At 31.2% G+C, this 14,857-nt stretch overlaps 1 protein-coding gene across 1 annotated transcript; it reads right to left on the bottom strand.

Moving 5' to 3' along the window:
* Nucleotides 1-7,705: 7,705 nt before the first annotated feature.
* RHG1 (receptor-like kinase RHG1) lies at nt 7,706-10,798 on the bottom strand. The gene is made up of 2 exons (NM_001248836.2): nt 8,742-10,798; nt 7,706-8,530 (listed from the first exon to the last, which is right to left on the bottom strand). Exons 1-2 carry the CDS (start codon nt 10,705-10,707, stop codon nt 7,932-7,934), a joined length of 2,565 nt encoding a protein of 854 aa, NP_001235765.2. The 5' UTR covers nt 10,708-10,798; the 3' UTR covers nt 7,706-7,931.
* Between the last annotated feature and the right edge of the window lie 4,059 nt (nt 10,799-14,857).

Genomic DNA, 14,857 nt, shown 5'->3' with positions numbered 1-14,857 from the left:
TTTATTTAATCTCTTATTTTGCTGACAAATTATTACATGATTTAAGACTATTATATATTTATGGTCATAATTCCTTTTTATGTGACATATAATTGAAAATTTTAATTTATAAAAAATAGTTAATAAAATTATATTATATATTGTTTGAAGATTGATTAAGACTATAACAATTTTAGACTATGTAACAATTTATCTCCTTTACCATTCATATAACCATTTCCGTTTAGCAAAAAGTATAACAATCCAAAAAGGCCAAAACAAGAAGCATTTTAACTTTATTCTTTCCTTTGCTAGTCAAGCTAGCTATTGAAAATTACCAACCACCTTAAATTCTTGAAAATTAATTACCTGCAGAAAACTGCATATAATTTAATGTAAACCGTCAAATTAACATTCTTTTCATGTAAGGTATTCTTGTGATTTGTGCAGAAGAGTATAATTTGTTGCTAATTAAAGAGTTCAAGACAAAGATTGTGCCACTTTTGCATTAGTCCAATTTGACTTTTTTTTTCTTTTTCTTTTTCTTGTTTAGGTGATTGATTGTGGGACAAAGCGCCTAATAATAATTATTCTCTTTGGTAATTAAAAACTAAAACGCTTTAAATTAATCCTCTAATGATCTTTTTTTTATATGAAAAAGTAGTCCGCGTTAATTAAAAACAGGTATGATATATGAAGGTTTGAATAGAGGGCCTTTTGTTTAATTTATACACGACCAGCCTTACAATTTTAATTATTTCTTCTTTAATATTGGCATTAGCCTAGTTTAAGGTTAAAAGCTGTTCGTTGCTTGTTGTGAAGCTTTAGCTCTCATGATAGGTTGGGTGTTCCTTACCCTCTTTTATTTTCTATCTGGTAAAACTAACTATTTATTCAATGATTCTTATACATGGATAATTAGGCTAATAAAATAACAGTACTATAAGTACCGTAGACTTCCATGATGCGTGAGCAAATAAAATAACAGTACTATAAGTAACTAAAGTGATTTGATTGCATCTAACAAGAGTTTAGTTAGAGATACTTATGAAAAATATTTCTCAAGTATTAAACTAGGTGGCCTGTCATCCAACATAACTAATTTTATTTTACACATGGATAAGATCAGCAAAGAATTACATGCACAAGAATGTCATACTCAAAGATACGTACTTGACTGTACCAGGCACACATCATTTTGATTTTTGACGAACATTGGGTCACCATACTGCCACGTGTTCAACTATAATATCATTATCATAACTTACAGTTTTAATTTTCAAATATTTGACAATATATAGGAGAATATAGTTTGCTAGAATTAATTATCTGTTAATTGTTTGATTCCCCTCAATTGTTTTTTTGAAGTCTAAGTAATTCAATTACTTAAACGAAAGGGCCTCTTTATGTTACTTTAAGAGAATTGATTTTTCATATACTATGCATATATAGGATACGATCAATTCATTAATTAAGAATATAAATTATTTCATACAATCATTGAGTTCAAAGTTTTTGAAAATAAATAAATTTATGAAAATTCATACAAATAAAAATGAATTATTATTTGTTATAACATTTTATTTTGATAGATAATATGTTATTTAAGATATAAATAAATGTTCAATATTAGCTAATATAACAACAAATGTTCAATTTATATATATATATATATATATATATATATATATATATATATATATATATATATATATATATATATATTTAAAAAAGATAATATCCAATGACTTGAGACTTTAAAGTTGGGTAAGTTGATTTTTTTTTATTCATAGAAATCAAATAAAAATATTAAAAGATTTAAAATAACTTAACATTATAATAAATCATCTGAGTTAGACCTCCTCTCTTGTAATAGGTCGATGATTTAACATATAAGTAAACTAAGTAGTTTATTTGATTGGTTATTTTGGGATATATATATATATATATATATATATGTATAACATTGATGAAAAAGAGTTAGAACTTAAAAAAAAAGTTTTCTAGATCATTTCTACATTAGTTTTTGTTAAAGTTGATTTAGAAGTAACTTTTAAAATTGATTGACTTACACAAACAAAAAAATCTAAAATAACTGATATTAAAAGTATTTTTATACTAGTGTGTGTCACCATTAGTGCTTCTATGCCTATAGCGTTAGAAATTGTGCTAACGCATTTTAATTATAACTAATGGTCCTGACTCGTGTAACCAAATTTCAATTTAATTTAATTTCTATAGTTGAATTCAAGTTTAGCTTGATTGAGCTAGCCCTTCAATTCTAGGTATGTATATTCCACAAACGTGTTGATTTTCTCCCCGTTGTGGTACCAATTAATTAGGTACCCTGTTGTCCCTAGGGGACATTGGATGGCCATCAGATGGTGCATATACACACCAAAGTTTATACAGCATTATAGTGACTTTCAACCTCCTCACTCCGAGGTCCCCATATATTCTCTCTATTGAACTTGTAAAGACTAATGAACTTATGAAGACTATCACTGAAACCCACTATGGAAGCCCCAGTAGTAAAATGGTCATGCATGCTCACCAAAAGTTTATACAGCATTATAGCGACATACGACCTCACTCCCAGGTCCACATGCTCTATTGAACTTCTAAAGCTATCTCTGAACCCTATTATAGCTTCATGAGGGTAACATGCATTTTAGCGACTTAGAAAACTACATATCATTGAGCGTGATCTTTAAGAAGGCCTCATTTTGACACAAAAGAACATGATGGATTTGTCTTTATATTCGTTTACTAACCTTGATAGTTATTTTGGTCAGAGAGAAAATATTGACATGCCGTGGAATCAAAAGTTAGATAATAATTAAAGAGATAAAGAATTATACACTTGTTAGTGTAAAAAAAAATTATATCACTATTTAATTAAAATTCATCTTGTACAGTAAATTTATTAATTTTTATGATAATTATTTTAAAAATTATATTAACTATAATTTATAATTAAATGATAACATAAAAATGTTTTACACTTTCATGCATGACCAGTTAACTCGTAATTAATTGAGTTTTATATAAAGAGACACTTAATATCTTTTCAATCTCATAGCATTTTCTTCTCATCTTAATTTCGTCATCTTTTTCCATTATATTTACTTCACTTAATTATTACATGTGTTATTTTCTCTTTTTTTTAGGTTTGTCTAAGACCCCAAGTAAAAATGAAAATAAAAAATCTCATCTTCAATAACCAATACAATTTAAACATTTGTCTAATTATGAATTCTGTCCATTAATATTATGATTATTACATTTAATGTATCATTTTTAATTTCTCTGTATAAAATTAAAACTTTATAATTGTTAATTAAAATTATAGTAAAATACATAAACATGTAATAAAATATTAAAATCTGAATTACAATCCTATTGTTGTTATGTATCAACAAATACACATAAAAAAATATATCAATGTCTATTTATAACATATATTAACACGCAAGACAAATGGGGACGAGATGACAAAAAATTATTATTAACTGTTAAATAAGTCTTGAAATTAATAGTCGTAGCCGGACTACAGTTCATATTTTTTAACTACAAACAATTGTCTACTGCAAGTCTAAGTGACAGGAAATTATATATAGCTGTAATTTTAATTTTTATAATTCTATTACATATATTTATGTATTTTAATATAATTTTAATTATAAATTTTTAATTTTATACATAAATGATAAGAAAGATAATACATTAAATATGATAGTTATAATATTAATGATACAATTCAGAATAAGACAATTTTTTAAATTCTATTATTCAATGAAGATTGAATGATTTAATCTCATTTTCATTTACGATGAATTAGATAAATCCATTTTTTTATTCTTTCTATATCCCTTTTCTTCTTCCAACTTTATACACTCTCAAAATGAAGTATACGTTCCTAATAAATTAAGAATTGTGACCCATTAATTTATAACTAACCATGAAAATGAAGCCATTATTTATTTATAAATTGCACGTTATCGCTAGCGACATGTGGTGTAGTTTCTATTTTTGCCTTTCTTAAGAATCTGATGAGTTAGTAACAAACTCTACCAACTTGTCTAATGCACTGTCATGATTTATAGTTCACCTATCAAATCTCAATTTGGTTTCTCCATCTCTTTTTATATTAAAAGTCTACATATCATCTTTTGTTTAATACGCTTTCGTTCTCAGGTCTAACGGTTTGTCTGACAACCAACCAAAACTAATGTCTAGTTAGTGGCTTGGCTAATGGCTAGCTAGCTGTTGTTATCAAACTCTCACATGTAGCCATCATTCATCAATCAACCCTTTTAGACACAACATTCAGACGAATACAACTTCTTAATTATATTCAGATTTGGTGGGATAACTTACTATTAGAGGAACCATATATTGCATCATTCCTTGTGATTCAAGATTTATATATTTATTACATGGGATAGCTAGTAACACTAAATCGTACACCAGTCCAAGCTTGTTATTTGTTTTCACGTTTTACACGAGGAGCTTTCAGATGTCAAACTAGTGACCTGTGGAAGATCCTCACACTCATGAGGCTCCACATGCAGTACGTAGCGGATGTAGCTTATAGGTGCAAAAAAACTTAATGGAATTTTTGTGTTATATATTTTCAGAAAGCACATGGTCCATATTGCTTGGTCTAGCAATTTTTCTTAAAGAAAAAAGACTGTATATTTATATTATAAAACAATTTTACAATAATCTAATTACAGATTATTATAGTAATTTTTATTAATTTTATTATTTATAATAATTTTAATTAGTTGATAGTATAAATTTTTTTTGTACCAACAATACACACCGTACGTCATGAAACTTTTTTTTAAGTGTTTATATATCAATTTGTTAAAAGTCATATTAATTATGTATTTTAATTATATCTAACAATTTAAAATCAATTTTATTTATCTAACTTTAAAATGTAAAGATACATTATGAGAAATCATTATGATTTTATGATAAAATCTTTTTTCAGAGATAATACAATCCCTCATATATATATATATATATAAGAACATGTCAATATTGAATAATTAAAAGACTTTCACATAAAGCAATGTACTATGGTAGAACATCCAATGCACATAACTGTTTGTTAGTCAAATGATCCCGATTTTGTTATTGGTAGCACTCTTAATTTGATCTACCCATGAGATATTGTCTCTTCAGCACCAACTTAGAAGTGTTTGTCTGAAGATTGTTGGTATATGTGGATTCGGTTGATACTAGGCTGTTGGCAGTGGTGGCGGTCAGGCAGTGGTTGAAAGACATTCCTCTTCGGTTATCACACTATCATTTGGATCTTTATTTTATTTTTATTAAAATATTTTTAATTCCTAAGAAATACTCAAATTTTTTATTTGCTTTTAGGTAAATTTTTTGTTGCATTGAATTCTTAATAAAATAATAATTTTTTTGTCCTTGGCATTTTTTTTAATTCCTAATAAATTAGAGAATTTTGTATTTATTTCCTGTTAAAAAATATTTATTATTAGTAATTTTTGAAGGGACTAATAATAAACAAAAAATTATCAAAGAATAAATAGGAAATTCGTAATTTAATAGGGACTAAAAAAAGTGTTTAAAACCAAAAACAAATTTCCTTTTTTATCAAGGAACAAAAACGGAATTTTTTTATACTAAAAAGCAAACATAAAATTGGAATATTCATTAAGAATCATAGACATATTTTAACCTTTATTTTTTGCTAAAATATTCCCCATTTTAAAGTTTCATTACTAATACCAGTTTATAAAATAAATAGAACCAGTAGTATTCATATTAAATTTTGCAAATTAAATACAAACCTTCTAGTCGCTAACAATATCTGAAATACTGTTATACTTGATCAGTTGATTGTGCCTATGTATGTTTTCTTTTTTGACTGATGTGTTTGATTTAACGATAGAATTCTTTGCATCCCCTAATTTGGGCTTTTAGGCTGATCTTAAATTTGGATATGAGTTAGAAAAGTATTGTTGTGAATTTCAATGCATACATATTTCCAAATTTCAATGTATAAAATTGTTTTAGAAAAGGCTTTGTCGTATGTCAAGGTGACCTAGTTGAGAGCATCAAGTCAAGGGTATTATTACTTAACCTACCATCCTACGTTAATGGTATGACCTTTTATTGCGACCTGCCTACTCTCCCATCTCCGATATTCAGGAATCGAGGCCAATTGAGCGTATCAAGATGCTGTGCCCAAGGATCTCGGTACATGGTTAACCCTACGTCAGTGTTATAATGTGCACAATACTGTGGAGGTTATCAGATCAGATTGGGATCCACCACCAGATTAGACTACAGTCCGGTCAGAAGCATATACAATCATCGAGCCTCGAGCACAAAGTGTGTAGAGGCTAAGGCTTGAGGATCGGACTACGATCTGATCAGAGGGTACAAAAAAAATGAGAAAGAAAGAAATTGTTGCTTTAGAAGTAAAATAAATTGAGACAGAAGAAGCCTTATTTATTTATGGGAGAATACGAGTAACTGACATGAGAAATGTGGCAATTTGCAACTATTAAATCAAAGCATATCATAAAAAGTTAAATATCAAAACCTCAAACATTTGTATAGCATTCTTAAGCTTGTAATATTAATGTGCATAAGAGACTTTCACAATGATAGATCTTCTTAAGCTTGTAACATTTAGATAATAACTTTTTATAATCCGTGATTTTGAACAGAACCATTTCCTGGTGTTGATGAGTTGTATTTTCTCTATGTTGCAGAATAAACTGTATGAATACCTTGCAACAATGCTAGCCATCAACAATGCATTTTTTATGAGTAAGGTTGTGTCATCAACAACGCAACAATACTTTTTATTGATTCACATTGCATCTGTTACTCATCTGTGTTTTGCAATCTTGAGGGTAAGGTTGTGCCATTTGCATACAAGCAGAGCATCCCAAATTAATGCTATAAAACTGATTTCTTTTATTATTATTATTATTGGTTATGAGTTTTGTTTCCAAGTAAATTTACATGTTAAACTTTTTATTGAGTGAATTTTGAAGTTGGAATTATGTTGGGTTTTTTTTCTTTCTGTCTTGTTATCCGTTATTTATCCCTTTTTTCTGGGCCTCTTATTTGTTCCAGTTGTTAGATATTTTAATTCAAGATGTGATTTGTATTGTTCACATCACTTCAATTTTATATTTCAATCACAATAGATAAATGATATAAAATTAGTTCAAATGTACAGAGCCAGTGTTGGAACTTGGAAGTCATTATCTTGGAAGATGCTGTCATAGTTATCAGATGTGAATGTGGAATGCTTGCAGGAAAATAATAGTAGTAAACTTGAAAGAATTGGCAATGAAAGATGACGACTTCACATGTCTGTTGTAATTTGTAAATCTTTATTCAAAAAGATTACTGTAGTTTGTAATTAAAAAATTAAGTTTCATAAGGCCCATTATTTGGACATGTAGAGGGTGCTGATTGGACAATTTATATTTTATACTACATCAAGCGCACTAGTCCAATCTCATGCATGCAAACCCACATCTAAAACCTGATTGTTTGAAAATCTTTAAAACATGTTGATATATACACCTGGCAATAACATAAACTTTTTGAAGAAGTCCAAAAACACAGCCGTTACAATTCTTCATAATGCATTTATGGGCAGGGCATGCATAGAAGATAGCAGCCGTGAAAGAGAATCTTGCAGAATAAACAATGAATGCTCCTGAGAACTATTTTCAACTATTATGTGCCTTGGAGGAAACAGAATTACACCCCAGCTTTGAGGTAGAGGTAAAATTAACCAGAACTACACCTTATTGTAGTATGAGTATGTACAAATTCAAGCATTCAAACAGGCAAAAATAATATAAGAATGAAAGAATCATAGAACATATATATAGTAGGCCTACTACATTTGGCACAAAAAAATCAATGCAAAATTTGTGCTATACGATATCGTCCCCGGGACTGGCTGTGACTGATCTCTCTGGTCTAATCTCTTCCAGCTGCTGGAGAACTTGATGAACTTCTGGTCGTGCTGATGGAGAAGGATCAACACAGTGCAAAGCGAGCTTCAACGTGTTTAGCAACTCGTCGCCAACTGTGGATGCATCTCTCATCAAGTCTGCATCAAAAACCTCATTTGTCCACTCCTCTTTGACAACTGAGGCAACCCACTGAGGCAAATCTAGTCCATTCATAGACACCCCAGGTGATTTCCTCGTTAGGAGTTCTAACAAGATAACACCAAGACTGTAGATATCAGTTTTAGTGTTTGCTTTCTTGAGCTTTGAGAGCTCAGGTGCCCGGTATCCCAATGCTCCAGCTGTAGCTATCACGTTGGAATTAGCAGCAGTTGACATCAACCGAGAAAGACCAAAATCTGCAATTTTAGCATTTGTATTCTCATCAAGCAACACATTGCTGGATGTGAGGTTCCCATGTATGATGTTCTCCTGGGAATGAAGGCAGAACAAGCCACGGGCCAAGTCTTGTGCTATTTTCATTCTTGTTGGCCAATCAATGAATGTTTCAGTTCCACCACCTGCATCAAGATGAACAAGAAAATAATTCACTTATTGATATGGTATATTAAAGCTAAGGTGTTGTTCCTTAGGTGCTATAGTGTTCCTTAGGTGTTTTTGTTTGTACTGTTCTCCGATTAGAATTATACAGATTACTAAGGTAAAACTCCAAATTATAATTAAAGAACAGCACACACAACACTTAATGAAAGAACAGCACACGAAACTTACCATGTAGGAAAGAAGCAAGACTTCCTTTAGACATGTAATCAAAAACCAGAAGCTTTTCCCCTTTGGGTCCCAAGTAATAGGCTCTCAGAGCCAAAACATTGGGGTGTCTAATTTTTCCTAGAACACTGACTTCTGATTCAAATTCTCTATGACCTTTAGTGATCTTTTCCCTCAATCTCTTTACTGCAACTTGACTTCCATCCTCCAAAATAGCCTTATAAACAGTTCCATAGGTGCTCTTTCCCATGATCTCAGCTGTTGCACACAAGAGATCATCAGCTGTAAAAGCCATTGGTCCATCAAAATGGACTAGTTTCCCTCCAGCCTCCCCACCTGCTTCAACATCACCACCAGCAACTGGAGGGACTCCTTTTTCTGTCCTCATAGTGGCCGCTCTACCCTCGGTGGCTTGGCCGTTCCCGGCCTTAGATGTTGATCTCTTTCTGATCAGGCAGAAAAGCAGGACACAACAAAGTATAATCAGGACTACGAGGAGAACTCCTGCTACTATGAGAATTATGTCTTTGGTGCTTAGCTTCCTATGATGGTGATGTTTTGACACTTCAGGAGGTGGGGCAATGACTCCTTGTGATGGAGCTTGGGAAAGACATGGGGTTGAAGGGCTGTATCCACATAGTTGAATATTTCCCACAAATGAGCTTGAGTTAAATTTCTTGGCAAGCAGAGGGGGGACAGAACCTGAGAGGCTATTGTAGGAAACATTGAAGAGATTTAGACTGCGCTGACTGTCAAAGGAGACTGGAATTTCTCCACTGAAATTATTCAGTGACAAATCAAGCTGCCTAAGCGAGGAAATGTTTGCAATACTTGAAGGAATATGTCCACTAAATTGGTTTCTACTCAAAATCAGAACAGAAAGATTACGCAATCTACCTAAACTTTGAGGAATTTGATTGTCAAGGAGGTTGTTCTCTGCATTCAGCAGTGTAAGTGAGGATAAATTAGATAGGGTAGCAGGCAAGTTCCCATTCAAGGCATTATTAGAAATGTCAAGTGTCTTAAGCCTAGAAAGGGTTCCTATTTCATTTGGTATAGCTCCACTAAACTTATTATGACTAAGGGAAATCTCATTGAGCTCTCTTAAGCTACCCAAAGAAGCAGGAACGTCACCAGTGAAAAAGTTATGATCTAGGATCAAATTTTGAAGCCTAAAGAAGCCATTCTTGGAATTCCCACCCCAAGAGTTAGGAAGGGAGCCAGAAAGATTGTTATTTTGAAGAGAAAGAAAAGTGAGAGAAAATGAGTGAGTTAGGCTAGCTGGTAAAGGACCAGAGAAGGAGTTGAAACTCAAGTTAAGCCAATAAAGCTTAGTGGAATTAGCAAGACTATAAGGGATTGCTCCTGTGAGCAAGTTGTTGCTGAGGTCAAGAGACTGAAGCAAAGGGCAGAAACCTAAAGAAAGAGGTATGGAACCTGTAAGCCTATTGTTGAATAACTGAACCCCTCTAAGGTTGGGAAGAAGTCCCAAAGTTGAAGGGATTGAACCACCAATTTGGTTATCATGAAGACTAAGCTTCCTGAGGCCTTGAAGTTGACCAATTTTGTCGGTGATTCGACCCCTCAAACCCTTCCAAGGAAGCTGGATCACAATAACCTGTCCCTTAGCACACTTGATTCCAACCCAACCTCCGGAACAAGCTCCATAGCCACTGTCATTCCAGCTCCGCAAGAACCCTTCTGGATCAACCAACTCTTGCTTGAAAGCTTCAAGTGCTAAGAGGTTTGATGCTGTCACAACCACTCCATCCCAACCTTCATCTTCACACAAAACTGGCCTCACGCATGAGGGGAGCACAACAAGGCTCCACACACATAAGAGAAACAAAAAACAACATGGGTTAACGTTGTTCATGTGTGTCTTGCATCTTTCTTTCTTCTTGTCAGAAACACGGTTGAAGCATTGTGATTGTGAAGTGAGGTTGGTTTTCTCCACTGCTACTACCATAACGAAAATCAAAAGAATGAATGTAATGAGAGTAAGAGATAAGAGGTTTTGATTTAGTGGAACAAAAAAACAGTGTGTGTGAGTGTGTGTGTGTGCGTGTGTTGCAAGTTGAAGAATGGTTTTTGTAGTGAGAGAGAGGGAGAGTGAGAAGGAGCACGTGATGACATAAAAGAAGTGTAGGTGCGCGCGCGGGTTGCGAGCGTGAGAGAGAGAGAATGAACATGCAGGGTTCAGAATTTGTTACAAAAAAAAAAAAGAAGAAAAAGTGAGTAACGGCTAGTTTTCCTTGTAAATAGTAACTATTCATGAAGCATACTTGTTTTTGTTGACAGGGTTTATTATAGGATCATGGCGCGCTGTTCTTTTATTGCAAACCCGCGCCTCTCCACCACCAACGGCTATTTCTTCTTCACTACTACACACTTTGTAGGACCATACTTCTTCTGCTGCCTTTGTTTTCTAGCTTCCACTTCCACACACAACAATGTGCCGTAGGAAACACACTGAAAAGCAATACTACTAGCTTTAATATTCTCACGGGTAAATTGTGTTTTACGTCATTAAGATCTTATAGTCTTGGATTCTAAAAATGGTGGTTTTGGTTCCCGTGTTTCTGAAATATGTTGAATTTAATTAAGTCAAAATTAAAGAACTGTTCAAGATTAAAAATGAAATTCACCATATTTTTAAAAATATGAGAATTAAAACACATTTTTAATAGAGGAGACTGAAACTAATTTTGACTAAAGTCTTGAGAAATTTAAAACACATTTTATCTTATTCTTTTTAATACACTATATAACTTAATTTTATTATTATTATTAAAATAGTTCAATATCTCAAAAAAGTCAATTTTAAAAAGAATGCCAACTTTTTAAAAATAAGACAATAATAAAAAAAATATTAAAAGAAATGCTAATAACCTATATAGGAAAATATTCTCTGAAATTCATGTATGTCTCACTAAATAAGTGAGTCTTATTTATCATTTGTTAGGTTTCAATCTCAAAAAATATGTATCCACATTATATATTTTAGAAGAAAAAATTTATGATCAACTAAAAAAGAAAGTTCCATCCTCAATTTTTTTTTTTTTTGGTGAAATGTTTCAGTCTCAAATTAGTGAGGGATATTTGAATTTCAACTAACAGAAAACAATAGAAAGTGAATTAAAAAGTGTGATACATACTATCCCTCCTCCTCGTGCACTGATGAATATGTATAAAAAAATGTTATTTTTTAAATTAATGAATTGCCCTGAGAGACAAAGACCCTGGCTGAAATAAACCTGCTGGCATCTCCAAGTTTCACTGAAGTGTCACGTGGTGAGGAAGGAGCTAACTGGGTTCTGAGACACTTGCAAGAGAAATTTATCAGAAACATTTTAAAAAGGAAATTTAAACAGGGTCTGGTTCTCTGGATATAAGATTTAGGCTACATTAACGTTCAAAAGAGTGGTAAATGGTAATGGTTTTATGATGACCCCGGCTCGTAAGAGTTAGTAGTGTAGTCGCAATTCATATCATAGCGGTCCCAAAATCTGAGAAGAATCGTCGTGATCATCATGTTCATGGTACTTCGCTTTTGGTCCACAACATGTTTGGAATTGGATGAGCTCATACCACATGCATCCATCTCCTTTCCTTTGACACCTTTGTTCTCGTCGTTTTCTGTAAAAAGAACAACGCTAATTATATTCTGTGTCACTAAATTGTGTGGGGTTTAGTTTTGAATTTTTACCATCCATACAACATTTTAATTAATTCACAATCCAATGCATGTGCTAGGAGTTGTATATACCATTTATATAGTTGTAGTTTTTATAATGTTGCATTTTATTTCCTTTCGTTATGTTAATTACTTTATCTTATATGTATATATTTTCTTTTCTTTGAAAATAAATTTTCTCAACACAAATACGAGTAGTCATTTTTTAAATGACATTGCTTCAGTACACCTTAAAGTCTCATCTCATTTAGTAGTAGTTTATAAACAATTTATTAGTCCCTCAATTCTTGTGAGCATCTTTCAGGATAAAACCATTAGATTCGTACCAATATTAAAACGAACAATTCTGAGGCAAATCTCAATCAGTCATTATCTCTTTTTTCCCAATTTAATTATTTTCTCAAAGATATAAGAATCTCTATAATTCAGGGTGTGCAAATACACCCCTTAAATTTAATAAGTTATATCTATTTATCTTGAATTTCATTGTTTTTCCTCCCTCGAGTTTATTATAGCTGAACTTATTATTCTTCAATTTTTCATTCTCCGATAACACTAGTTGTAAATAAGCTTCTTTAATTTATGGCTGCTTAGTCAGAGTCTTAGATTCGCCACTACTGTTGGCCATACTATTGTTGAAGCATATTACAATTGAATGTTTCTTACTTTCGCACAATTTTATCTTCCTAAATATCTCTTTATTCTTTGTGTTAGCTCAAGGATGGTAGATATGAGTTATGACCACAAGGTCAATGAAACTGATAGTTATTACTTAGAAGACATCAAACGAGTGGACAGAGAACATGGGCAAATTAAGTGAAATGGGTATAAAAGGCTGTCATCACAGAAGGTTGAGGTGTGTACACTAGAAATAACCCAAATTGGAAGACTACAAAATGATATTGTATGCTCTCAGACACCTCTTTAATATTGCACATTGGTTACAATTATAGCGATCAGAATGCTTTGTCTTTATTTTTATCTACTGCAACTTATTTTTCTAGCCTACAAAAAAAAAAAAAAAAACTTATTTTGCTATATGAAATCAAGCGGTTCACTAGCAAAACCAAGAAACAAATTGTTTTAACATCAAAACTAACAGTGATTTGAGGGAACATTTGAAAAAATATCGAGTCCGGCCGGGGATGTCTATCATAGCTATTGGTTCTTTTACCGATTGAGAAGGAATATGTGGATAAAAGACAGTGTGTAGGGTGGTAATAGTGTAACCTCTCTTTTTGCGTACCTTTTTTATTTGTAGTGGTGGTGATTTTTTTTTTTTTTTGGTAGTGTCTTATTTACTTTTTCTACAAAGATTTGTGATGAAGACGTTTGTTCAAGCATGTAGAACCTTAGGATTAAATATATTTTAAGTTACTTCAAAATATATGATGATATTCATTTTTATATATTTACGAAAATAATTAAGAATCACACAATATATTTTCATAAATAAAAGCAAGAATTATTTTGATAATTATTAACTTCGATTCTCAATTGAAAATTTTCTTTACAATTAATGGATATAGTTGAATGCTTTTATAAATTATAATGTTTATCCTTTAATTAGTATGATATGTTTCATCAAATTTATTTTCCAATAAAAATGACTATATGCTAATGGAGAAAAATATTAAATTTTCTAAAATTAAATTTGATAATGATTGTGTAATATTGAATTAACATGTATCACGGGTGAACAACATTAAGTAGTCTTGAATTACTATGTCCCGGTTGATATATATATATATATATATATATATATATATATAAAAGTCATGTATTCAAAATAAATGAATTATTTTTTTAAAAAAAATATTTGTATCCTTTTTGTATTATTTTTGGAAAATTTTGATGGAATTGTTTTTTATAAACCACATGTATATTTTATTGGAAGTAATTTTGTTCGAGAGTCTTATGGAACCATTATGGATAACAAACTCTTCCTTTAAATATGTAAGTAACTCCATATTCAAAATTTGAACTCAAGACCTTTGATTAAGTTAAAACATATTCCAATTAATTTATGCACTCGATGGGTGTAGATTTGGAACTTGAATCAATGTGGATAAATTATAAAAAGTAAAATGAGTGGGTTCAAATATATAAATATAGGAATTTATAATAAATATATAAATATAAATGAAATAAAATATAAAATTATAAGATTTTATCATAATTTTCTGTTTAAAAAAACTTTTATTTATAAATGTTAGAAAATGAGGGTGTACTTGCCACAGTGTAGGTTAATCAATGGTCATACGTGTGTAAATATAAAGTTTTTATTACAAAATATGATGCATTATGCATATAATTAAGAGTGTAGTAACAAAGTATTAATTACTTTTTGAAATAATGTGGGGTTTAATTTATTTTATGAAAACTTTAAATTCAACTGTTAAATTAACAAAATTTACTGTTG

The sequence above is a fragment of the Glycine max genome, chromosome 18 (genome assembly GCF_000004515.6).
Source record: "Glycine max cultivar Williams 82 chromosome 18, Glycine_max_v4.0, whole genome shotgun sequence".
Lineage (NCBI taxonomy): Eukaryota > Viridiplantae > Streptophyta > Magnoliopsida > Fabales > Fabaceae > Glycine > Glycine max.
The sequence above is the reverse complement of the archived record's forward strand: the minus strand, read 5'-3'. Positions and strand labels throughout refer to the sequence as shown.

What these genes read in the sequence shown, in the direction of transcription:
- RHG1 (NM_001248836.2), bottom strand. Translation starts at nt 10,707, where the DNA reads ATGGTAGTAGCAGTGGAGAAAACCAACCTCACTTCACAATCACAATGC. An exon ending in TCTTGCTTCTTTCCTACATG is followed by an intron (nt 8,531 to 8,741) that starts GTAAGTTTCGTG and finishes ATCTTGATGCAG; the next exon opens with GTGGTGGAACTGAAACATTC.